The sequence below is a fragment of the Megascapheus bottae genome, chromosome 1 (assembly GCF_031878675.1).
Source record: "Megascapheus bottae isolate mThoBot1 chromosome 1, mThoBot2.hap1, whole genome shotgun sequence".
Classification (NCBI taxonomy): domain Eukaryota; kingdom Metazoa; phylum Chordata; class Mammalia; order Rodentia; family Geomyidae; genus Megascapheus; species Megascapheus bottae.
Window position 1 is genome coordinate 3,137,751 of NC_143509.1, and position 25,811 is coordinate 3,163,561.

Below are 25,811 nucleotides of genomic sequence, written 5' to 3' on the forward strand. Positions count from 1 at the left end.
TGACACCGCCGGTCTCCTGGGGAGATGCTTTGGGGAGACCCCCTCCTCCCCCTGCCCCCTCTCCTGGGACACCCCATCTTGTCTTCTCCGCACCCCACCCTCAGCTGGCACCCCCACTCCTCAGTTCTCTGGCCCTGGCTTGCTGCAGCTCTCAATGTAGAGGGCGCCGGGATGGCAGTACACCCTTGTGCACCCCCTTCACTGCGTGCCCTGGAATGTGGGGTTCAAGGGGTGATGGGGGGCCCCGCGTGGGCCACATCTACCAGGCGCAGCTTCAAGGCCTGGCTGGGTCAGCTTCCCCAGGGACGAGAGGCGCTGCCCCTGTACTGTTTGTTCCTTCACCCGTGGAGCAGGGCTGTTACCTCCCCACTTCTTGCAAAGAGGTGTTACCAGCCGGGGGCCACGGCTCAAGCCCTATTCTGGAGCCTGAGATCACGGGGTCACAGCTGGAAGGCAGCCAGCGCAGGAAATTCCATGCAACTCGTTATCTCCAGGGAACCACCAAAAAGCCCAGAAGTGGTGCTCTGACTCAAGTGGTAAAGTGCCTTCCTTGATTTTCAAAAAAAACTAAAGGACAGCACTCAGGCCCTGAGTTCAAACCCCAGGACTGGCACCCCATGAAAAACCGCCCATTGTTGTAGTTATTGTTATTTGGTGTACTTCCTAACCCCTATCCTCTCTCTTTGGCACCCAGAAAATATTATAGATCAATTCCTGCACCCCAGAAGAAAGTGAGGTGAAGGCAGGGAGATGGAAAATCTAATATCCTATCATCAGTCACTCTGCATTCTAGGTGTTGAAAGTCAGAAAAGCAAGGACAGAGACGTGGACAGACAGGGAGAGGGAAGTGCAGAGGGACTCAGAGGCGTGAAGACAGACTAAGCAAGACAGGACAAGAAAACGAGCTCGAGTTCAGCTGTTCCTGGAGCCCCTGCCCGCCTTCATGCCAGGCACGTGCCCTACCTGGCTGGTCTTCCCAGGTACCCAACTACCACAGGCCAGAAAGAGGCCACTGTGTTAGTGAGACTGGCCCACCAAGATGTCTGCAGCATGGTGGCTGTAGGTCAGACAAGAGAAAGGACTGGCCAAGTTTAGGCAGGGTGTTGGAGACAAAAGAACCCTGGCTAACATCCAGGACTGCAGGGGGGGTTAGTGAGAGGTCCTGATTGTCCCTCTTTCTTCACAGCCCCCAGGAGCCCCCCTTACTTCCTGCTTCCCACCCCTCTGACTTCCCGGGCCTCCACCCTGGCCCTGCAGCGTGCCCCCCCACGCCGGACGCATCGTTGGGGGCAGGAAGTTCTGTGTAGCTGGGCAGCAGTGAAACTGTTTATTTTTAGAGAAAATCGCTTTCCATAAACTGGGTGGGGAAAGCTGTCCCAACGTGCCGCCTCCCCCACCAGGCCGGCCAGACCTGGCTGTCTTGTTTTGGGGTCACACAGGGGTCCCTGCATGCCCCTGCCCCATCTCCATGCGTCTCCTTGTGTCTGTCTCCTTTGATCTTTGCTGGAAGACGCCCCCGGCCCCCTCCCCACAGTGGCTCCTTCCCCCATCTGTCTCAGTGGCCTGGAATGAGAGGAGGGGGACAGGATGGGTGGGGCTGTGGGCTTGGGGGCCCCCTAGCCTGGGGCTGTGTGGAGGCCTGGCTGTGGGAACAGCTGGAGCCTGTCCAGGGGTGGACAGATGTGCACACCATGGGCGGGGAAGTTTGGTTTCTTTGTTCTAGGCCTGGCTGTGGCCGGGCTGGGCGTGTGTCTGAGTGAGGGTCCTGGGTGGGAGAGCGTGGAAGGGGTGGGCACATCACCCCCCCCCCTTCTCTGGTACATTCTTCCTGACACCCACTCCTTCCCTGCTGTCTCCCCAGGTCACCTGCAGCCAGTGCTGCAGACAGTCTGACTTGCAGTCCCAGGAGCAGCTTCTGATTGGCAGACTAGAGGATGGCTCAGGTTCTGCACGTGCCAGCTCCCTTTCCAGGTCTGCCCGGGCCAGGGCTTTGGGGGAGAGGGGGCACAGCCATGCCATGTGTGTGTGGGAGTCTGAGGGAGGGGCCAGTCCCGGGTGGGGGGGGGGACCCCAGCCTGAGGGCGCCGTGTGTCTGCGCTCGCAGGGACCCCGGGCCCCGCGTCGCCGCCGCCCTTCCCGGCCGGGGAGGCGGAGGCCCCGTACTCGGTGGAGACGCCGTACGGGTACCGGCTGGACCTGGACTTCCTCAAGTACGTGGACGACATCGAGAAGGGCCACACGCTGCGGCGCGTGTCGGTGCGGCGGCGGCCGCGGCTGGGCTCGTGGTGGACGTCCACCGAGTCGCTGTGCTCCACGGCCAGCGCCGACAGCCGCCACTCGGCGCTGTCGTGCGGCGCGGCCCGCGGCGAGGCCCGCGGCGGCCTGAACGCGCGCGTGGAGCGCACGCTGCTGGGCGCGCGGCGGCGGCTGGAGGGCCAGGCCGGGCCGGGCGCGGGGGGCGCGGCCACGCCGCGGGGCTCGGGGCTGTCCACGCCCGTGGCGCCCAGCGCCGGCCACCTGGCGCAGGTGCGCGAGCAGATGGCGGCGGCGCTGCGGCAGCTGCGGCAGCTGGAGGAGCAGGTGAAGCTCATCCCCGTGCTCCAGGTCAAGCTCTCCGTGCTCCAGGAGGAGAAGCGCCAGCTCGCCGTGCAGCTCAAGGGCCGCCGGGTGCTGGGCGCCCCCGAGGCCCGCAGCGTGGGCACCTGGGTCCGCGAGCGCGACCTGGGCCTGCCGGACGCCGAGGCCGCGCTGGCCGCCAAGGTGGCGGCGCTGGAGGCGCAGCTGCAGCGGGCGCGGCAGGAGCTGCAGGCGGCGCGCGTGGCCGCGGCGCGCGTGGACGGCCGCGCCCCGGACGCCGTGCGCGTGGTGCGGGGCCCGCGCGACGTGGAGGTGGCGGCCAGCGCGGCCGCCGGGGCCCCCGCCCAGAGAGCCCGGGACCTGGAGCCCCCCGGCCCGGCCGTCTTCCGCAGCCACGAGGTGGTGGAGGCCATGTGTCCCGGCCCCGCCGCGCCCGCCGGCCACGTCCACGGCATCAAAAAGATCAGCATCACCGAGCGCAGCTGCAACGGGGCCGCAGGTGAGTGGGGAGCCCGGGAGCGTGGGGGGGACCCCGCACCCCACGGCCTGCCACGGGCCTGCGCCACCCCCCGCACTAAAGGAAGAACCTTGCGTGGGAATCCCACTTGCGGGGCTGTGGGGAGCATGCGGAAAAGTGGGTATCCGGTGTTGCCCGTGGGAAACGTCTAGAAACACACGGGAGTGAGGGAGGGGACAGTCCCCAAGATCGATCGCCCAGGCGCTAGCCAGAACTGTAACCTGGTTTGCGGCTGGAGCAGTTGAGCCAACACCATGGGCTGTCGGTGCAGCGGCGAGGGACAGCTGCAGGCACAGCGGGATCCAGGTGCTCTGGTATCGCTCCCAGCGTGTCACTCACACACTGCCAGTCTTTCCCCCGGGGAACCCCCACATGTGGAAGGAAGGGCCTCCAGGGCAAGGGGGGGTCTGCATTACAAAGAACTCCTTGCAAACCCCAGCAGGGCCTTTCATGGTGGAAGCAAGCATACCCTGCTTGCTCCTGGATCCTGAGGGCTCTAGGAGGCCCGCCCAAGCCTCCCCCGTGGCTCTGCCAAGAGGAAGGAGGTGCCCCCCCCCCCAGGAAGTCCCAAGCCCTTGTGCCAGGAAAGGGGTACAGACTTGTCAGCTGGCGGTGGAGAAGCTGCCAGAATGATTCATGCTAACAAGACAGCTGCTCTGAGGCGCACCCCAGCCAGGGATCCCGCGCTGTGCTCAGCGATTCTCCCCAGGAGGGGCTGAACATGGCCTTTCCGGCCACTGCCCCCCCTCCTCCCAGCTTCCCTCCCCTGTTCTCATTATACTTGAGGTGCTAAGTGGCCCTGGATGAGTGGCTTCGCCTCTCTGGGCCTCAGTTTCCCTCCCTGTGATCCATACCGTTTGTGAATCCGCGTATACAGAAAGTGCTCAATGTGTGCCTATTTAAACATGTGTGTGCTGGTCATGGAACTCGTGCTCTGGTCCTGAGCGCCTCAGCTCAAAGCTGAGCCACAGTGAGCCACAGTGCCGCTTCCCGTCTTCCAGTGGCTAATGGGAGATTGAGCCTCGGGGACTTCCCTGCCTGGGCTGGCTTTGAACCTCTGTCCTTAGATCTTGGCCTCTTGGATAGCTGGGGTGACCGGCGCGAGCCGCTGGTGCCTGCTAGTTTTGTTTCCGCCGAGACCATGTTCTAGTGCATCCCGTTGTGGTGTGGGAGACCACTCACCTGCTCGGCTGTTTTCTGGGCCCTCGGTGTTGTTTCTGGCAAGCTGGTGACACCCGGCTTGTGTTCCCATTCCCTTAATCACTCAGCGCTGCCACGCTGGCCCTCAGCCAGAGGCCGGCCCGGCCCAGACCCATAGTCCCCGAGCGGTGGCTCCATGCCGCCGTTCCCCGAGTGCCTTCCAGGGCAGTCATCAGCCTCCTGACCGGAGGACAGGCGGACTTCGTGAGGTCAAGTCCCCGTGCTCACTGCCGGTCCTGAAAGTCACTCCTTGCTGCAGGCAGCAAAGTCTCAAACTATCTTCTGCAGTTCTCTTTTCCCTGCTTCTGGTCTATGGTCTGCACACCCATTTCTTGAATTGCTGAGCTTGTTGCAGGTTTTGGCATTTGTTTGTCACTGGACTAATGTGAATCTTCTTTTTTTGTTGTTGCTTTGGTCGGCCCTGGGGCTTGACCTCAGGGTCTGGGCACTGTCCCTGAGCCTTTTGCTCTAGTCGTGCTCTACCGCTTGAGCCACAGATCCACTGGCAGCTTTTTCTGAGTACTTTATTGGCGATAAGAGCCTCTGGGACCCCCCTGCTGCCCCATCTGACTTTGTAACGTGAGTCTTGAAGGTAGCATGGCTGGGAACGTGGCTCCGTTCCAGCACTGCAAGAAAAGAAATGACGAGTTCCGTTTTCAGTGTGACATTGGGTTGTGGCAGGTGTCTAGGCTTTGTGACAAGGTAAAAAAGCTGGAAGCTGGCCACTCACACCTGTAATCCTCGCTTCTCAGGAGGCTGGGGTAGGTGGTACTAGGGAATCGAACCCAGGGCTTCACGCATGCTAAGCCAGCACTCTCCATGAAGCCACCTTCCCAGGCCTTGTACCTCACAGGTTTGCACATGACTCCTCCCCTGTCTCTGCTGGCTAATTGGAGACAGCGCCTCTCCAGCTCGTCTGCCTGGGTTGACTTTGAACTACAGTTTTCCCGATCTCAGCCTCCTCACTGGCTAGGGTTACAGGCGCGAGCCGCCACACCCAGGCCAGGCAGTGGGATTCGAACCCAGCCTCATGCTGGCTCCGGAAGTCAGCCCTCTACCGCTTGGGGACTGCCTGCAACCCTGCTTTCTTTTAGTTGACTTCACAGATGGGTCTCATGATGGTCCCATACCGGCTGGATTACAGGCATGTGCCATAACACCCAGCACAGTGTTCTTGTTTTCCCAGCCACTTAGCAATGGAAAGCTGACATGGCTGGGTGCCAGGCTCACCTCTGGGCCTTCCGTGCACCCACCACCCTTTCCACTCAGTTTCCTTTGTGCTTGCTTGCTTGCTTCTCTTAAGTAAACCAGATGTCACGGTTGTCTTCTTCCACTCCTGGACTCAAGTGACCTCCTGCCTCAGCCTCCCTCATCGCCGGGCCACACCCTTGAGTGTTTCTTATTCTCCACCTTCCAAGGATTCATTTAGATATTTGCAAAATATGCCGGCTCCCGGTTTAATTTCCTTACATGGTATTGTATTTCAGAAAAAGAAGGGGGGGAAAAACACAGCTTTTTGCTTATTTTTTCCACTCTTTTTTTTTTTTTTTTTTTTTGCGGTGCTGGGGATGGGATCCAGGGGTTTTTGCACATGCTAGGCCAGCAGTCTGCCCACAGACCCATGCCCCTGGCAGAGGAGGCCTGCCACTCATCCATTGGCCACACCCACTCACGGATGGTCACACCCCTGACTGCCAGGCCCCTCCCCTAGGCCACACCCACACCACCCTCTGCCTCCTCCTGCCCATCTCATTTTTCTCTTTCCTGCTTTCTGTTCTTCACAGTGGACATTGTAAATCTGGCTTGTTTGTTTGTTTGTTTGTCGGCCATGGGGCTTGAACTCAGAGCTCAGGATGCTTAAGGACCATGCTTTGCCAATTGAACCACAGCACCACATCTTGGTGCTTCTTTGACATTCATTAGTGATAAGAAGGATCTCGTGGACTTTTCCTACCAAGGCTAGTCTTGAACTGTAATCCTAAGATCTCAGCCTTCTGAGTAGCTGGGATTCCACTCGTGTGATGCCCAGCTCCTCCACTCCCTTTCTTTGTGTGTGTGTGGGGGGGTCTGGGTGATTATCTTTTGAATGGGGGGCCCCCACCCCAGCATCCTCATCTGCACGGGTTGTCTTTCTGTTCCCTTTCTTTTCCCTTCACCATTTGGACAGTGTTGGTACTAGGTCACGTCTGCTGTCTTTGTTCCCTGCATCTCTGCTGTTTTGGCCTGGAGCCTCTTACTCAGGGTCTTCTGTGACTCACCACTTTATTGACTTGCTCCATTTTTTTTTTTTAAAGAGTAGTTTACAGACATTCCTGGAATATTCCAGAATAGGGAATGGCAAACTGCAGTCAGATTTGACCCGCGGGCTCCCTTCATGTGGCTCAGGGCTGAGGAAGTTTGGTTGGTTAGAATTTGCTTTCTTTGGGTATTTTTTTTTTGTGGGGGGTTCTTTCTGTTGGGTCTGGAATTCAGGGCACTGTACCCGAGCTGCACCCACAAAGCCCTAGGATTTTTTTGTTGTCGTTTTCTGTTTTTGAGCTTGGAATCTTGCTGTTTAACCCAGGGGTCCTGAAACTCCCATGTTCACCCCATCTGCTTGTGGCTCCATCTCAGTCCTGTGGCCACACCTGACCTCTTGTGCGAAGTTGTCTGAACTCGTCAAGGAGTAAACGTTCGGGACCCTGTGCCGGGTTTTCTGGTGGATTCACAGGACTCCACTCAGCCAGTAGCAGTGGCGTAGCCTGTAACCCCAGCTCCTCAAGAGGCTGAGATCGACAGGGTCACAGCTCGAAGCCATAAGGCTGTTATTGCCAAGGAACCGGCAAAGAGCTGGAAATGGAGCTGCGGCTCAAGTGGCAGAACAACAGCCTTGAGTGAAAAAGCTAAAGGACAGTGTCCAGGTCCTGAGTTCAAGCCCCAGGACCAGTGCGTGTGTGTGCTCATACACACACATGCACGCACGCACACGCACACACGCACGCACATTCAGTATTTCCTCGGCAGCAGATACTCCAGCCCCTTTCACAAGCGGTCCACCCGCAGTCCTTAATTAATTGGCGATTAGAGTCACTTTGCATTGCAATCCTCAGATCTCAGCCTCTGAGTAGCTAGGATTATAAGCGTGAGCCACTGGGCTCGGCTCTGTGAAATGAGTCTTAAGGTTTAGAAAGCAAAACCAGGATACCCTGGTGGGGTCCAGCAAACATGAAGCCCTGAGCCCATCCCGAAGCTCACAAAAGTAGAAGGAAAAAGAACATTGTAATTCAGAAATCTGGGCCATGATGGCCCCCTTTCATCCCAGCTACTCAGGAGGCTGAGATCTGAGGGTCACAGTTCAAAGCCAGCCCAGGCAAGAGAGTTGATGAGACTCTCATCCCCAGTGACCCAGCAAAAAGTGGAGCTGTGGCTCAAGTCATTGAGCACTAGACTTGACTTTAGCAAAAAAGAAGCTGAGGGGCCAGCAGCACCCACGGCTGAACTCCAGCCCCAGAACCACCACACAAAAACAACAACAACAAAAGGTTGATCTAAGCCAGCGTTTGCTCTCGGCTCCCTGTGGGAGTTCGAGCCTGGGCTGGGGCCACACCCGCAGCCACATTCCTGGCCCCGTGTCCCCTCCGCCCTGCCCTGTCTGAGTTTTTGGTCTGGAAGTTTTTGGTCTGATGGGCTCCTTGGCTGGATGGGACATTGTGAACTTGACCAGCTTGTCCCACCCTGTTAATCCTTAAGGGCCCTCGACTTGACATTCCTTGGTCTGAAGTGTCCGGGGGCCAGTGGCAAGAAGTCCTGGGGAATTGGGGACAGGAGAGCTGCCCGGCCTGGGAGACCTGAGTGCATTTGTTCCAGCAGAACCAGGCGCCGGTGCCTCACGCCTGTAATCTAACCAGCTGCCCCAGAGGCTGAGATCCGGAGGCTTAGTTTTGCTATTCTCCACATCAGGTCTAATGTTTATCCCCAGGCGTGCCCCGGGCTGTAGTCTTACTGTTTGTACTTGCTGCGTAGCTGGGGTTACAGGTCTGTGCCTCCACCTGTGTCCAGCCAAGGTTTAAGTAGAAACAAGACAGCCTTGATTTGTAGGTACACGTGACAATTCTATTCCCCTTTTTTTCCCCTCATAGATAGAGTCTGGGGCTAGTGATGGGAAAGCATGCCTAGCGTGGACAAGGCCCTGAGTTCTTTTGTTGTTTTTGTCAGTGGTGGGAATTGAACTCTGGGCCTGGGCGCTGTCCTTGAGCTCTTCAGCTCAAGGCGACCACCCTATCCCTTGAGCTTCAGCGCCACTTCCACTTTTCTGGTGATTAATTGGTGATAAGAGTCTTACAGACTTTTTAGTGCCTGGACTGGGCACTAAGCCCTAGCTGAGCTAAGATTATAGACGTGAACTGCTGTGCTGAGAGTTTGGCCTAGTGGTAGAGTGCTTGTCTAACATACGTAAAGACCTGGGTTCGATTCCTCGGTACCACATACATAGAAAAGCCAGAAGTGGTGCTGTGGCTCAAGTGGCAGAGCGCTTAGCCTTGAGAAAGCCAGGGACAGTGCTCAGGCTCTGAGTTCAAGCCCCAAGACTGGCAAAAAAAATAAATAAAAACCAGTAATAAACTGGAGGCAAGTATGGTGGTACCTGCCCTTGGGAAGCTGAAGCAGGAGGACTGGTGAGTTCAAGGCCAGCCTGAATTACACAGAAAGAGTCTACCTCAAACACAGGAATGAAAATAGTTTTTACCATAGCCAGCTGGGTTTGGGGCGGTGAGTGCTGTAATTTTTGTGTGTGGCCCTGGGTTTGAGCTTCACCGTGCGTCTCTCCAGGTCTCCCACAGGCTTCTACAGAGTCTTCCCCGTCCCTCCTGGAGCCCGCTGGGCACTCCAACGCCCCCAGCCAGGAGCCCAGCAGGCATGCGGCCCCCTCGCCCGAGCCACAGGAGGCTAGCGCTGCAGGTGAGTGGGGGTACCCCCTGCCCGCAGCGCGGTGCCACCCAGGCCCACACCCGGTTGCCCAGAGTCTGACCTCACGTCTCTGCCCTGTAGGTGAGGACCCAACAGCCACGAGGTCCATTGTGAAGTGCAGAGAGGCGGCCCCGGACCCCACGACCCAGAGGAGAAGCCCCCAGTTCCTGGGGGTCAATGGCGGGTGAGACAGAGCTCCCCTCCCCCATCCTCATTCTTACCCACAAGGGGCAAAAATGAACGGGACTTGCTCTCAGCCCCTAGCTTTACTTAATCCACGGGGAAACTGAGGCACAGGGAAGTTGGGCTTCTTCCTGGGGCTCTGGAAATGGTGTGTGTAGAGGTGCTGGCATGGGTACTGGTCCTGCAAGCCGGAGCCCACACACATGGGCCTGGGTTGTAGTGCACGCCTGTAACCCCGGCAGAGGCAGGATCCCCCGCTCAACCCTTAGAGGTGGTCCACAAGCAGGTGGAGGGCAGGACCTACCTCCCCCACCATCGCCCCTGTCCACCTGCCTTCCCCCAGCTATGAGTCCTCCTCCGAAGACTCCAGCACGGCGGAGAACTTCTCCGACAACGAGAGCACCGAGAATGAGACCCCAGAGCCAGAAGCCAGGGTACCCAGCGCGGCCGAAGCCCTCCAGCACACTCCCGCTGGGCCAGCCGTCCTCCAGAGCAGCCGTCCACCCTGTCAGCTGTCTCGGGAGTCTCAGCACGTGCCCACAGCCGAGGGGGCAGCAGGGTCCAACTCGGAGGAAGAAATCCGGTCAGTTTTCCGAGTGGCAAGGCATCTGGCAGCGCCTCTGCCTGCAAGCCTTTTTCTTTTCTTTTTTTTTCTCTAACTCAGGGCCTGGCCCTGTCCTTGACTCTTCTGCTCAAGGTCAGTGCTCAACCACTTTGAGCCACAAATCCACTTTTTTTTGTTTTTTGCTAGTCCTGGGCTTGGGCTCAGGGCCTGAGCACTGTCCTTGGACTTTCTCAAGGCTAGAGCGCTACCACTTGAGCCTCAGCACCACTTCCAGCTTTTTCTATATATGTGGTACCGAGGAATGGAACCCGGGTCTTCATGCATGCTAGGCAAGCACTTTAACCACTAGGCCAAACTCCCAGCCTACAAATTCACTTTCTGTTTTCTCTTGGTTCACTGGGGCCAGGGATCTTGTGATCTTTCCTGCCCAGGTTGGCTTTGAACAGCCATCCTCCAATCTGAGTAGCTGGGATGACCGGTATGAGCCACCAGCGCCTGGCTGGAGCCCTTCAGGCTGCATTGACCAGGCCGGGAAGACCTGACTCTTCACCTAGCACCTATTTCAGTCTCTCATTTTTCCCCCTGGTGAAATATCTGACCCCGGGGCCAAGCTGTGGTAGCTCACACCCGAAATTCCTAGTTCTCTGGGAGGCGGAGACAGGATGTTGGGACTGAGGCACCATTGGTGAGACCTGCCTGCCTCCAAAACAAAGAGACACGGGAAGTGATAATAGGGGGATCACAGTCTGTCCAACCTGGGCAAAAGCACCAGACCCTGTCTGAAAAAGAAACAAGAGGAATAGTGATCCCGGGGTCCTGGGACCGGGAAGGGGTGTGCTTGCTCCTCACGGCTCTGTGGGGCGGGCTGGGGATCGGGATCCCCAAGGCCCCGTGTGGTGGTCCCCACGCCCTCCTCACACCCCTCCGTGGGCCCTGGCAGGATGGAGCTGAGCCCGGACCTCATCTCGGCCTGCCTGGCCCTGGAGAAGTACCTGGACAACGCCAACGCCCTCACGGAGCGGGAGCTGGTGCGTGGCCGGGGCGGGGAGGGGGGTGGGGAGGGGGCGGGCAGGGTCGGGCCCAGCCCCCCGCTCAGCGCCCCCCTCCGCCCCGCGCAGAAGGTGGCCTACACCACGGTGCTGCAGGAGTGGCTGCGCCTGGCCTGCCGCAGCGACGCCCACCCGGAGCTCGTGCGCCGCCACCTGGTCACCTTCCGCGCCATGTCCACGCGCCTGCTGGACTACGTGGTCAACATCGCCGACGGCAGCGGGAACACCGCCCTGCACTACTCCGTGTCCCACGCCAACTTCCCCGTGGTGCGGCAGCTGCTGGACAGCGGTGAGCGCCGGTCCCAGGCCGGGGTCCCCCTCCCCGCCGCGGTGGACCGTCCCCGTGAGAAGGGGGTGCGGACGTGCCGCTGCAGGCCGGGCCGACCCTGACCCCCCCCCCGCCCCAGGTGTGTGCCAGGTGGACAAGCAGAACCGCGCCGGCTACAGCCCCATCATGCTCACGGCGCTGGCCACGCCGCGCTCCCAGGACGACATCCAGACCGTGGAGCAGCTCTTCCGCCTCGGGGACGTCAACGCCAAGGCCAGCCAGGTGCGGCCCCCGGCCCGGGTCCACACCCGAGGGCACGGATGGGGAAACTGAGGCCCGGAGAGGCAGCGTCACTTCCTCCAGAGACCCTGGTCCTTGGAGAGCAGGGCTGGGGCGGGGCTCCGGGGTGGGCGGGGCTCCGGTGGGCGGGGCTGTCTGTAGGGGCGGGGCTTCGTGTCGGGGGCGGGGCCCGGCTGGGGGCGGGGCCAGGGGTAAAGCAGCCCCCTTAGCAACTGCGGGAGCCTGAGGTCCAAACCCAGTGCTGCCCAGGGAAAAGATTCAAGGCCCAGCTGCTCAGGAGGCTGAGACGGGAAGATCAAGGCTGGAAAGGGGGAGAGATTCTCATCTCCATTGAACCTGCAAGAAGCTAGACATAGGCTGTGCGGCTCAAGGAGCACTAGAGCACCCGCCAAAGCTCCAGAGCTCCAAGACCACACCCAGGCTCAGAGTTCAGCCTCCAGTACCAACAAAAAAAAATAAGAGTTATGGGGGGTAAAGTGGTAGAGCTCCGCCCAAGGACAGTGTTCAGGCTCTGAGCCCAAGCCCCAGGACCAGCAAAACAAAAATAAATCAGATTTTTTTGTTGTTGTTCTTGAAGTTCAGAAGAAATTCCGGCACTCAGGAGGCTTAGGCAGGTAGATCTCAAGTTCAAGGGCGGCCTGAGCTACACAGTGAGACTAGAAGAATCAGGGAAACCAGGGTCAACACAGCGGCTTACGCCTGCAGTCCCAGAGCTCCAGAGGATCTTGGTTTGAAGCCAAGCCAGACAAAAAGCTAGCGAAGTCCCATCTCAGCAAGCCAGCCAGGCATGTGGCATGGTGCTGTGGGCACAGCTATCCGGAAGATGTAGAGTCATCACCGAGGCCAGCCCAGGCAATGCCAGGGACAGCGTATGCCCTTCAGGGCTACGGATGTATCTCAGTGGTAGGGGTGCTGGGTTTGAGCTCTGGCCCAGCAGAGGTCCTGAAACAATGTGTAACCTCTTGTGTCTGGCTTCTTTCACACTACGTAGTGTTTTCAAAGTTAGTCCATGTTTCTTGGGTGAGTAATATTCTGTTACATGGCTGAATCTGTGTGTATGTGTGTTGTGACTAGAGCTTGAGCTCAGGGCCTATGCTTAAGGCTTTTTTTTTTTTTTTTTGCTGGATAATCGTGAGTCTCGTGGATTTTCCTTCCTGAACTGGCTTTGAATCAAAAAGATGGCCCTTAGATCTCAGCCTCAAAAGTAGCTAGGATTTCAGGTGTGTGCCACAAACCCTAGATTTGATTTGATTTGATTTTTTGGTAGGGTTTTGGGTTTGTTTGGAGACTTGAAGGAGAAGGGTTGTCATTGTGTAACCCAAATGTTCACATTGGTCTTTTTGTTGGTGGTGGTGGTGGTCCTGGACCTGAACTCAAGGCCTGGGTGCTGTCCTCCTGGACCTGAACTCAAGGCCTGGGTGCTGTCCTCCTGGACCTGAACTCAAGGCCTGGGTGCTGTCCCTGAGCTTTGTTTTCCTCTCAAGGCCCGAGTGCTCTGCCCTTTCAGCCACAGCTCTGCTTCTTTGTGTTTCTTCTTCCTTTTTATTTTTGATTTGTCTATTGTGGGACTTGAACTCTGGGCCTGGGTGTTGTCCCCGGGCTCTTCCCCCGAGCCTCAGAGCCACTTCTGGTTTCCTGGTGGTTCCTTGGAGGTAAGAGTCTGGGGCCTTGCGTGCCAGGGCTGGCTCTGAACCACCATCCAAGAGCGCGGCCGTCCCCGGGCTTCCCTTGGCCGTCGGGTTGTGGCCTGGCCACGGCTGCGTCCTCAGCTGGAGGAGTTGTCGCCGGGGCAGCGGGCGGGCGGGGGGCCCGGGGACCCCCGTGCCAAGGCCGCGGTCCTGTTGGTTGCACGGGCAGGCGGGGCAGACGGCGCTGATGCTCGCGGTCAGCCACGGCCGCGTGGACGTGGTGAGGGCGCTGCTGGCCTGCGAGGCGGACGTGAACGCGCAGGACGACGACGGCTCCACGGCGCTCATGTGCGCCTGCGAGCACGGCTTCAAGGAGATCGCGGGGCTGCTGCTGGCCGTGCCCAGCTGCGACATGGCCCTCGCCGACCGCGTGAGTGCCCGGGGGGCCCGGGGGGCTCGGGGGCCGCGCCCCGGTGCAGGGCCTCACCAGGCCGGCCGCCCTGTCCTGCAGGACGGCAGCACCGCCCTTACCGTGGCCCTGGACGCCGGGCAGAGCGAGATCGCATCCATGCTGTACTCCCGCCTGAACATCAAGTGCTCCGTGAGTTGGGGGGACACAGGGGGGCGCGGGGTGGGGGTTCCCGAGGAAGAGGCATTGGAGAGCCCACCCCCGAGGGGTCTTCTAAGCGCTCATGCCTGGTCACCAGCCAAGAAAGACAGCTAGAACTTGGCTAAGGTGGGGTCGCGCCAGATAAACACATCGTCATTGTCATGAAAATAGGACATGCCTAGATCCAGGTGTGGGGGTTCACACCTGTAACCCCAGCCACGCAGGAGGGGGTGCATCCAGGCCACAGCCACTGGCCTGCCTCCCTGCTCCTGCCCCAGGGCCTTTGCACTCGCCGCAGGGCCAGCACAGCCCTGACCCTGCTCCCAGCAGCCTGCCCAGACCTCGCTTACCGCCCTCTCTCTGCTCTCTTCCCTCCCTTACAGTTCGCCCCAATGTCAGATGATGATAGCCCTGCGTCGTCCTCGGCGGAGGAATAGCCACAGGGGACCCCGCCCGTTCCCTGTCACCGTCCCTCTGTCCACCCACTCCCCACAGCCCACGCCTGAAAGACTGACGGGTATCTTGTCTTGGTCCCTGGAGGGAGATCCCCAACATCTAAGGACCCCAGGTCCACTTGCCCCCTTCAGAGGCACTGCCGTACACACCAGAGCTGAACCCCCACCCGCCTGCCCCGGGGTGTGGTGAGGGCTGTGCAGGGTTCACAGGGGAAAACAGCAGTGGGGGTCGGAGGAGGGGAGTCGGGGAGCAGGGAGGACCAAGCCTTCACCCCTCGCGCTGCCCACAGCCCCACCCCGTCAGTGCCCTATGGAGAGAGTGCAGCCATGGCTGCGCATTCCCCGCCACGGAGGCCTTGCTAGATAGTTCTAGAAAACTCCAAGGACCCACAGAAAGAAGAGGATCCGGTGTTCAGAACAGCCCTGCCTCAGAGCCCCACGCAGGGTGGGGGGCCGTTCCATGCACCCCACTAGCACTTGGCTGCCCTCCAAACCTCCAGGCGCACATTTAAAGAGACAGAACTCTAGGGTGGGCGTGGTGGCTCGCGCCTGTCATCCTAGCTACTCACGAGGCTGCGATCTGAGGATCACGGTTCAAAGCCAACACAGGCACTAAAAGGCCCTGAGACTGTGACCTCCAGTTAACCACTAGAAAACCCGAAGTGGCGCTGTGGCTCAAGGGTAGGGCTGTAGCCTTGAGCTGAAGAGCCAGGGACAGCGCCCAGGCCCAGTTCAAGTCCTATGGTAGACTGATACACAGACTGAGCTCAGCAGGGCGTGTCTGTGCGTGTGTCTATGTGTGCAAATCTTTTTTTTTTTAACAACCTTTCCAGAACTTCCGGGCACACTCACAGTTTCTTTTGTGGCCAGTGTTTTCTTTCCGTCCCCAGAATTTCAGTCCCGTTTTTTTTTCCCCGTTCCTTCACTTGCTGAGTCAGAAAAAGGGAGCGTGCCTCCATGTCCTTGCATGGGGAGGGGAGACCTTCTCTGCTGCCTGTAATTCCAGCACTGGGGGGCTGAGGAAGGAAGATCCCGAGTTCAAAGCCAGCCTGGGCTAAAGTGTGGAGATGATCAAATAAAACCAGCTTAGGCTTGAAAGGCCCAGAGAGAGAGTCCAGATGGATGGGTGGATGGATGAATGGATGTGGAGGTGGATGGATGGGTAGATTTGCATATGTGTGTGTGTGTAAATTAGAAAACCAACTAGAGCAGGGCCCAGGGCATGGCCTAGTGGTAGCGTGCTCGCCTAGCATGGACGAAGCCCTGAGTTCAATTCCTCAGTACCACATACACAGAAGAAGCCAGAAGTGGTGCTGAGGCTCAAGTGGTAGAGCTCTAGCCTTGAGAAAGCTCAAGGACAGTGCTCAGGACTGGCAAAAAAAAAGAGAGAGAAAAAGAAAAGCCGGACGCGGTGGCTCACAGCTGTAATCCTAGCTACTCAGGAGGCTGAGATCTGAGGACCACGGTTCAAAGCCAGCCTAGGCACAAAAGGACCTGACACTCTTATCTCTAATTAACCTTTGAAAATGGGAAGTGGGGCTTGGCTCAAACGTAGGGTGGTAGCCTGGAGCTGAAGAGCTCAGGGACAGTGTCCAGGCCCAGAGTTCAAGCCCCCTGACCCACCAAAAAAAAAAAAAAGTAACAAGGGTTGGGAATGGTTGCTGGTGTGGGTTGGAGGTTTTGGAAGAGCTGGGTGCCTTCAGTCCCAGAGGGCTGTGACCCCAGCTCCCAGCTAAGTCCCTGGCTGCCTGTGATTCCTGAGGTATCAGACCTTGCCCCCCACTCCCCAGCATATACATGGGACTTCACTTCTCACTACGGTACAGCCATGAAGACACTATTACACGTAAATGAAGTATCCGCTTTTGTAATCTTTTTTTTTTTTTAGAAATTACAAAGAATTTAATAAAGCAGTGGATAATGTCAGTGCTTTGGAGATTTTGTGCTTTCTTTCTTGTGCTGCTCCCCGGGTTTGAACTCAAGGCCTGGGCATGGTCCCTCCGTGTTTCCCTCAAGGCCAGAGCCACTTGACCCCACAGTCCCACTTCTGGTTTTCTGCTAGCTCACTGGAAATAAGAGTCTCATGGGGTGTTTTCTGCTCCGGGTAGTTTCGAACCCGTGGTCAGCTGTGATAAATTCTTGAGTGAAGTTTGGACTCAGAGGCCTCGTGCGTGCTCGGCTGCTATTCAATGGCTGGAGCCACGCCTCCAGCCCAACTTTTGACTGCTTATTTTGGAGAAAATCCCAGTATTGCCCCCCCACCCCAAAAAAGAGATAAATCTGCCTTGTTTCATCAAAGAAACTCTAAAGTCCAAAAATATTTTTGGATGTCAATGTGAGGTCAGAGTGGAAAATTCTACACCTGCGTGATCTCTCGCAATGGCTCAAAGTCTACCTTGAGGGCCTGAGTTCCTTCCATTCTTGGCATTGGCAGAAGGAAACAAAAAGATGGGCCCGTTCGTAGAGAAAACAACTGCATTTTGTCCTCAAAATAGCTTCTGTATGTAGCTTTATCCCGAGATCCATCCCACAAGGTCCAAAGTCCAAAACAGCCCCGTTCCCTCGCATTTTGGATAAAGGGCTGTGTCCCTTGTAGGGATTGAAAACGGCTGCAGTCGCAGGGTCATCTCGCACAATTTGAAGCATCTCCTGCTAATTCTTTTTCTATTTTTTTTTTCAGTTGTGGAACTTGAACTCTGGGCCTGGGCCTTGTCCCTGAGCTCTCCAGCTCAAGGCTATGCCCTACCCCTTGAGCCACAGCGCCACTTCCAGTTAATTGGAGATGAATCGCCTGGTCTTTAGTGCCTGGGCTGGTTTTGAACCCCGACCCTCAGATCTCAGTCTCCTGAGAAGCTAGGATTACAGGTGTGAGCCACCACTCCCAGCTTCTTTTTCTATTTTTGAGGTGTGTGTGTGTCACACACACACACACACACACACACGGGCACTGTCCCTGAGTTTTTCCACTCAAAGCTTTGGTCTACCCTTTGAACCACAGCACCACTTCTGGCTTGTTCTGTGAATGTGGTGCTAAGATATCACACCCAGGGCTTCCTGCATGCTAGGCAAGCATTCTACCTAGGCCCCATTCACAGCCTTCCGCTTCTTGAGCAGCTGGGATTCCAGGTGGGGGCCACGTAAGCACACCGAGTTTTAAATGTGTTCCTTTTTGCACAACCTGTACAGAAAGGCATAGTGCTGAGTGTGCTTTGTTGTAGATGAGGAAATAACTTTGGCCCCGGCCTCTTCCACCAGTGCAGAGGTGAGGTGACTTCCCCGCCCCCACCTCGTGCCCCGCCCCCCAGGGCCTCTCCTCTTTCCTTGCTGTATCCCTGGCCTGGTGAGCCCGGAAGTCCTTTTTGAAATCCCAGACACTGGATGCAAAGGAGGGGGTTTCTAAGCCAGAGGTTCTAGGCCTGTATCACGTTTCTCAGGCATGTGTGAGCCAAGGACAAAGAAAACGGTTTCTCATTCTTTCTCAGAAGGCCATTGCCAGCCCTGCTTTGTGTTCTTGCTCTGCTGGGGTTGAAGAGCCCATCCCCCACTCCTTCCTTTGCCCAGTTCCTTCCTTTGCCCCACCCTTCCTCCCTGTCCCTCTCCTTTTCTTTCTTTGTTTTTTGTTTTTTTTCCCAGTCCTGGGGCTTGAACCCGGTGCCTGGGCACTGTCCATGGGCTTTCTCAAGGCTAAAACTCTACCACTTGAGACCCAGCACCACTGATGGCTTGTCCTGTATATGTGATTCTGAGGAATCGAACCCAGGGCTTCCTGCACGCTAGGCAAGCCCTTTACCACTAAGCCACACTCCCAGCCCCAGTTCTGACATTTAAAGGTCTCTTCATATTGTTTCCGGAGCCAGAACCCCTTTTTCCATCCCCATCCACAGTACAGACTTCCATTTCTCCACACACACCATGGGCACTTAATTGGGGACTTCGGGGTGGCTTTGCTTTCTGACTGGGAAGTGAAGCTTTTGGAAAAGAGAAGGTGAGTGGCCTTTTGGAAGGGATCATTTAAGTGGTGAGCTCTGATTGCTCAATTCCTCATGGCTTATCTCAGAAACACCCACCTCACCCCAGCCCAAATGATAAGGGCTATCTTTAGCCCCGAGGCTGGGAGAGATGGGTTAAGAGCCAGCCAAGGTCCTGGGCAAGCTGCCCAGCCAAAAACCAAATTCATGGTCTGCCCCTGCCCCCACCCAATACTGAGGTAGAAGCCAGGGTCTTGCCTGTCCACAGTCCTAGCTAATTACGAAGCTGAAGCTGAGATCTGAAGATTGAAGTTCAAAGCCAGACTAGACAGGAAAGTCCTGTGAGCTCTTAGCTCCGATTAACATGCAAAAAGCTAGAAGTGGAGCTGTGGCTCATACACAGAAGCAGTGCTGTGGCTCAAGTGGTAGAGCATTAGCCTTGAGGAATGTCCAAGGACAGTGCTCAGTCCCTGAGTCAACACCCCAGAACTGGTCAAAAAATAAAAATAAAAGCTCAGGGACAATGCCTAAACCCTAGCACAAACACATGTTAAGCAGTTGGTAGTTGTGCAAGCTGAGTTTCAGTCCCACAAGTCAAATTATGATTACAATGGCATTTTTTTTTTTTTTTTGCCAGTCCTGGGCTTGAGCTCAGGGCCTGAGCACTGTCCTTGAATTTTCTCAAGCCTAGAGCTCTACCACTTGAGCCTCAGCAACACTTCTGGTTTTTTTCTATGTATGTGGTACCAAGGAATCGAACCCGGCTCTTTGTGCATGCTAGGCAAGCACTTTAACCACTAGGCCAAACTCCCGGCCCTACAATGGCATCTTTTAAAAACAAATTTTGTTTTCCTTTTTTTGCTAGTCCTGGTGCTTGAACTCTGGGCCTGGTGCTGTTGCTAAGCTTCTTTTGCTTAAAACTTTACCACGTGAGCCACAGCACCACTTCCTGCCTTTTCTGAGTAGTTTATTGGAGACCAGTCTCATGGATTTTTCCTACCCTGGCTGTCTTTGAACTATAGTCCTCATGTCTCAGCCCCTGAGTAGCTGGGATGATGGGAGAGAGCCTCTGGAGACCTGCAACAATGCATCTGAGTCAATGTCACCTCTCCTGTTGTTCTCCCTCGAGTTAAGGATATTTTGGGCCCTTTTCTCAAAGAGTCTAACCAGGGATTCAGGGAGGCAGACGCAGGGGGATCCTGAGTGTGAGGCAAACTTGGGATTCAAACTTGTGTGTGTGTGTGTGCCACTACTGGGGCTTGAACCCAAGGCCTGGGCACTGTCTTTGAACAAATTTGCTCAAGTCTGACACTCTACCACTTGAGCCACATCCAGTTTTTTCTATGTAAGGTGGAACAGGGCTTCATGCAGGCGAGTCAAGCACTCTTACCAGTAGACCAAACTCTGGGCCTTCAAACTCATTTCTACCTTGTAACTACATGGCTGATAACTGACAACCAAAGGAGCAGTGAGGCATAACCTTCAAGGGAAGGTGGGTCTGGAAGTATTCACTGAAAGTTGAGACTACCAAAGCGACTGGTGAAAAGTCCTTGTGGTCGGGTCACGGTTTTGTTTCTTTACTGTGGGTCATGAGCTTGAATTCTGGGCCCCGCAAGGCAAAAATGTACTTTTTATCTGACTTATGTCACTGTAATCCCTTTGTACACGACTTTCATAAGTTAAATACTAAAAAATTAAAGAGGGCCAGGCGCCGTGGCCCGGGCCTGTCATCCTAGCTACACAGGACGATGACATCTGAGGATCACGGTTCAAAGCCAGCCGGGCACTGAAGTCCAGGAGTCTCTTCTCTCCCATTAACCACTAGAAAACCAGAAGTGGCGCTGTGGCTCAAGGGGTAGGGCGGGAGCCTTGAGCTGAAGAGCCCAGGGACAGCGCCCAGGGTTCAAACCCCAGGACAGACCAAAAAGAAAACATTAAAGATACATCCTAACTCAAGGCACCTTCAGAGTCACCCGGGACCCCGGGCCTCCGGCTCTTGCACAAACTCCAGTGCAGGGCATGAGGAGAAGGTGTGACACCATTTCTGTCACTCTTTTTCCCCTCCACAGCCAGTTTCCTAAACAACACTGCACTTTCTGTGTCCAGACACTGATTCACCCCCCGCCCCACCTCCACGGTCCACCACCAACCACCTCCCCTCCAACTGACGCCCCCTCTCCTCCACGGCGGGGCCCCGGGGCCTCTGGCGGGCTTTCCACCCTTGCTGGCCACCGGGCTCCGCTCTCCCCGCAGTCTGCCCGGCGTGCCGGCCTGCGCAGGCGCACTAAGCCAGGCCTCGGGACAAGTCCCACCCCGTTCCGGAAACCTCCCTTCCCGATTGGTCATCCTCTGAGGACTGACGGAGAACGGAGCACGGGCGCCCTTGGCCATGCCAGACACCGCCTCCCTGCGCTTCATTGGTCACTGCTACAGACGGACGGAAGCGGCAACCAATAGAAAGTTTCCCTGAAGGGGGCGTGTCCACGAGCGGTCAAATTTGCGCGGGTTCTGCCCGGCTTCGCCATGGCGGCCTTCCGCGACATCGAGGAGGTGAGCCAGGGTCTGCTGAGCTTGCTGGGTGTCAACCGCGCCGAGGCGCAACAGAGGCGGCTCTTGGGGCGTCACGAGCAGCTGGTGGAACGGCTGCTGGAGACACAAGAGGACGCCGAGCAGCGGCTACGCGGTGAGGCCGCGCTGGGTCCGGGCGCGGGGCGCGGGGCGGCGGGCCTGGAGCCCTGGGCGACGCCGGCCGGGCACTGGGCCTCAGTTTCCCCCCCAGGGGTTTGGAGTTCTCCAGGGCTCCGTGCGCAGGCGCGGAGGGTTTGATTGGGGTTCAGCTTGGAATCCCAGCACCCCGGCTTCCCGTACGTAAGATGCACTCAGTGAGCCGAGTTTCCTAACCTCGTTGGGGCCTCAGTTTCCTTCACTGCCACACGTTGGTAGGAACCGTTTTACGGTTTTATGGACTTGGGTGGAAGTGGGGAGCACGTTGGAATGGGTCCTCCATTCCCTGGGGCCGCTGACATGTGAGTGGGTGGAGGACAGGAAAATTCTGTAATCCTAAGTGGTGACACTTGTGTCACCGGAGGGAAACTGGTGTGAATGGCCGGGAGTCTGGCCTAGTGGTAGATAGAGTGCTTGCCTAGCACACACGAAAAACCTGGGTTTGATTCCTCAGTACCACATACATAGAAAAAAGCCAGAAGTGTGCTGAGGCTCAAGTGGTAGAGCTCTAGCCTTGAGAAAGTCCAAGGACAGTGCTCAGGCCCTGAGCTCAAGCCCAGGACTGCAAAAAAAAAAAACAAAAAACCTGTTGTGAGACCAGGGCTGGTGGCTCACACCTGTAATTCCAAAGCCAACTACTCAGGAGGCTGAAATCTGAGAATAGCAATCACCATTAAAAGCCAGATCGAGCAGGATAGTCCCTGAGACTCTCATCTCCCACGAACCACCAAAAAGCTGGAAATGGAGCTGTGGTTCAAGTTGTAGAATGCCAGCCTTGAGCCAGAAAGGTCAGGAACATCACCTAGGCCCTGAGTTCAAGCCCGAGGACCAGTGCACTCACACACACACACACACACACACACACACACACACACACACACACATATTTGTTTTGGTAAAGTAGGAGCTTGGTGTGAGTTGTGGAGATCTCCCACCAGGTGTGGAAATGGGGGTACCGCCTCTTCCCCAGCCCCCCCCCCCCGAAGGAGGGATGAGACAGCTGCTTGTATCTCACTGCAGAGACCCTGACTGTTGAGAAGGAAGTGGCTCAGAGCCTTCTAGACTCCAAGGAGCGTGTGCAAGAGAGGGGAGCTGAGCTGGAGCAGCTGGAAGCCGAGCTCAGGAAGGTGGGCGAGGAGGACGCAGAGCTAGAGGCCAGCCTCAAATATCCTTCCTCACCACAGCCTCCCTGGAGGGTGTGTGTGTGTGTGTGTGTGTGTGTGTGTGTGTGTGTGTGTGTGTGGTACGTTACTTACCTAAGGTCACACCAGGCCTCAGCATAACGAGAAGTGGCTCACGCCTGTCATCCTAGCTACTCAGGAGGCTGAGATCTGAAGATCAGGGTTCAATGCCAGCCCGGGCACTAAAACATGTGAGACTCTAGTGAACCACCAGAAAACTGGAAGTGGAGCTGTGGCTCAAGTGGTAGAGCTCCAGCCTTGAGCAGAAAAAGCTAAGGGGTTTGGAGGCAGGTACCGTTCCTCCCTCCAAAACCAGGGTCCTTAACACCCCGCTGCAGCCAGCTCACCAGAGAGCTGCAGGAGCTCCAGGAGACGGAGGTTGATCTGGAGAGACAGGAGAGAGAAGTGAATGAGGACACCACGGTGACCATTCCCTCCGCCGTGTAGGTTCTGGGAACTCTGGGCACCCTGGGTCTGCCTGAGGTTACATTGTTGTTTTTCCTTCCACTGTTACTTGATCTCCTTCCTGTCTTCCCTGTCTAGGTATGTGGCGCAACTTTATCACAAAATTAGTAAGATTGAGTGGGATTACGAGTGCGAGGCGGGCACCATCAAAGGCAGTATCCTTCCTCGGAAATGTCAGTGGCGTTATCTAGAAAATGGTCCCAGAGCTCTGAAAAAATCATGGGTAGCGGGGAGGGGGGGACCCTTAAAAGTTGGAAATAAAGCCAGGCGCAGTGGCTCACGCCTGTCATCCTAGCTACTCAGGAGGCTGAGATCTGAGGATCCAGGTTCAAAGCCAGCCCGGGCACAAAAGGACCTGAGACTCCTCTCTAATTAACCTCTAGAAAAGGAGAAGTGGGGCTTGGCTCAAGGGTAAGGCGGTAACCTTGAGCTGAAGAGCTCAGGGACAGCGCCCAGGTTGAGGTTAAGCCCCGTGACCCACGAAAAAAAAGAAAGGGAGGGCGGGACATGTGGCCTAGCATGCATGAAGCCTGGGTTCGATTCCCCAGTACCACATACATAGAAAAAAGCCAGAAGTGGTGCTGAGGCTCAAGTGGTAGAGCTCTAGCCTTGAGAAAGCCCAAGGACAGTGCTCAGGCCCCGAGCTCAAGCCCAGGACTGGCAAGAGGAGAAAGGAAGGAGAAGGACCCCCACACCTGCGGTTTTCCTTGCATCGCTGCCTCCCTCCGCCCAGTCCACCGTGGCCCCCGCGTGGCGCAGCCCATCTACCTGGACAGCACGCAGCTCTCCAAGCAGTTCATCAGCGACTACCTGTGGAGCCTGGTGGACCCCGAGTGGGAGCCGGAGCCGGGCGCGGGAGCCGGGTGTGGGAGCCGGGAGCCGTAGCCGCCGTGCGGGGCGGCGCGGGGTGGGCCGGCCCTCCTGGGACGCCCCGACCTGGGGGCTGGCTTTATATAAAGGGGTTCTTTACCGTGCTGCTTTCGCCCTGACTGTGGCCTCAGCTCGGGGCTGCTGTCCGCCCAGAGCCAGTGGGAACTGACTTAGCTGGACACCTGTGTCCAGGACCCCAGATTGGGGATGTCTCAGGGCTTCGGGCCGGCTGGGCTGGTGCGCCAGCACGGGGCCACGCCCCCAGGGCAGACCACGCCCCACGGGCAGGCCGCGCCCCCAGGGCAGGCCACGCCCCACGGGCAGGCCGCGCCCATCGACCAACCCCTCTCCAATCACAGGTCTGGTTACAGCCACACCCCGGCAGTGACCACACCCACGTCCCATGTCCTGTGGAAGGCCACACCTCCTCACAGCCACACCCATCCGTTACCTGGCTTTTGTATTTATTTAGCCAGTCCTGGGCCTTGAACTCAGGGCCTGAGCACTGTCCTTGGACTTTCTCAAGGCTAGAGCTCTGCCACTTGAGCCTCAGCACCACTTCCGGCTTTTTTCTAGGTATGTGGTAACCGAGGAATCAAACCCAGGTCTTTGTGCATGCTAGGCAAGCACTTTACCACTAGGCCACGTTCCTGGCCCCTATTTTATTTTATTTGTTTATTGGTCCGTCTTGGGGCTTCGACTCTGGGCCTGGGTGTTGTCCCTGAGCTCTTCAGCTCAAGGCTATCTCCCTACCTATAAGCCACAGTGCCACTTCCGGTTTTCTGGTGGTTAACTGGAGATAGAGTCTCACGGGCTTTAGTGCCTGGCTGGCTTTGAACCGCAATCCTCAGATGTCATCGTCCTGAGTAGCTAGGATTGCAGGCGTGAGCCACCCAGGCCCAGCTTGGCTTGTTTTTTTTTTTAGGCAGGGTCTCCGCTGTTGCCTGGGGCCTCCTTGGTCCCAGAACCTCCTGTTTCTGCTTCTGCCTCCGGACATGCACCTGCTGTCACCCCTAAAATGGCAGGTCACAGTCCAGGTGCACACCTGGGTAGAAAGCCAGACCCCATCTCAGAACTGGGACTCAGTAGCTTCCACCTGTGATCCTAGATACTCAGGCGGCTGAGCTAGGAGGGTGGTGGTTCAAATCTAGTCCGGGCAGGAAAGCCTGAAACAATTCTGGACAATCACCAAAAAACCAGAGGTGGGGCTGTTTTGATTTAAAGCGGGAGGGGCGCAGGAGTTTAGCACGAAGACCTGGGTTCCATTCCTTGGTACCACATAAATAGAAAAAGCTGGAAATGGTGCTGTGGCTCAAGCGGTAGAGCTCCAGCCTTGAGAAAGCCCAAGGGTAGCCCTCAAGCCCTGAGTTCAAGCTCCAAAACAAAAGCCCAGGGATAGCACCCAGGCCCTGAGTTCAAACCCCAGGCACACACACGGCCTGGCACCCAATAAAGGGCTAGAGATGTGGCTTCTTGGGAGAGCCCGTGCCCAGCCCCGAGTCCCGGGCCAGCACTCACGGTTAATTAATTGGATAGAAGCTATCCAGACCCGAGTGTCAGGAAACCCAGGCTTGAGCGCACACTCCTTGGAGCTCGAGCTCCGGCCTGTGTGGGCGCCAGGCCCTGGGCGCGTGCGTCAGTCCTTCCGGGCTGTGCTATTTCATGGTTGGCAGGCTCTTATCTTTTATCCACTTATTATTTTTTACCCCAGCAAGTGCCACGGACTCCTTTCTAGGGCATGAAATGGAAGCATCAGGGGACCCAGAGCAGTGTCCCGTTAGGAGGGGGAAGGAAAAGCAATAGGACAGGCGAGGACTATTGAGGAACAGTGGGGGGCACCGGGGTTCCCATGGGAAGGGACGGGAGGTTATGCATCTGAGCTGGGACAGGACCTGGAGTTTTATGGGGTCTAAGCAAGGAGGGCAGAAGTGAATGCAAAAGCCACTGGATCAGGCCACCTGATAGCTAATCACTGAGGAGAACAGATGGGAGTGGGGGGGACACAGCAGGCCACGCCCACCAACTGCAGGAAGCCAAAGTAGGGTGCACCCCCGTGACTGGACAGGTCTGAGAGCCACAGACCAACCCCCCAGGAGTGGGCTGGCTGCCACCCTCCCCCAGCCCCCACTTCTCACCTCCGTCCCTTTAAGGAGACTGTGCTCAGGCCCAGGGCCGTTGCTTTTGCTGCCCTTGTCTCTGTCACCAGCCCAAGGGCTGCCCTGTGGGGGTGTGCGGTGGGGGCGGGCTGGGGAGCCCCACATGCCTGAGCCCTGAGTCAGGGCCAGGCTGGCTGCCCGGACAGCCTCC

General features: G+C 57.0%; 2 protein-coding genes across 3 annotated transcripts; both read left to right on the forward strand.

The window, feature by feature from the left end:
- Nucleotides 1-83: 83 nt before the first annotated feature.
- On the forward strand, nt 84-16,222 carry Kank2 (KN motif and ankyrin repeat domains 2). Of its 2 annotated transcripts, none has more exons than XM_090336666.1 (13): nt 84-536; nt 794-980; nt 1,862-1,971; nt 2,105-3,076; nt 9,101-9,229; nt 9,320-9,422; nt 9,765-10,004; nt 10,927-11,014; nt 11,105-11,324; nt 11,443-11,585; nt 13,461-13,661; nt 13,743-13,832; nt 14,225-16,222. In XM_090336666.1, the coding sequence occupies exons 3-13, from the start codon at nt 1,935-1,937 to the stop codon at nt 14,276-14,278; spliced, it is 2,277 nt and encodes a 758-aa protein (XP_090192792.1). In that variant the 5' UTR covers nt 84-536; nt 794-980; nt 1,862-1,934; the 3' UTR covers nt 14,279-16,222. The 2 variants fall into 2 exon arrangements, with proteins under 2 accessions (XP_090192792.1, XP_090192802.1); XM_090336676.1 differs by having other exon boundaries at nt 794-950.
- A 4,553-nt stretch (nt 16,223-20,775) lies between these two features.
- Spc24 (SPC24 component of NDC80 kinetochore complex) lies at nt 20,776-23,657 on the forward strand. The gene is made up of 5 exons (XM_090337760.1): nt 20,776-20,947; nt 22,009-22,154; nt 22,509-22,612; nt 22,713-22,789; nt 23,368-23,657. Exons 1-5 carry the CDS (start codon nt 20,788-20,790, stop codon nt 23,517-23,519), a joined length of 639 nt encoding a protein of 212 aa, XP_090193886.1. The 5' UTR covers nt 20,776-20,787; the 3' UTR covers nt 23,520-23,657.
- The last annotated feature ends 2,154 nt before the right edge of the window (nt 23,658-25,811 follow it).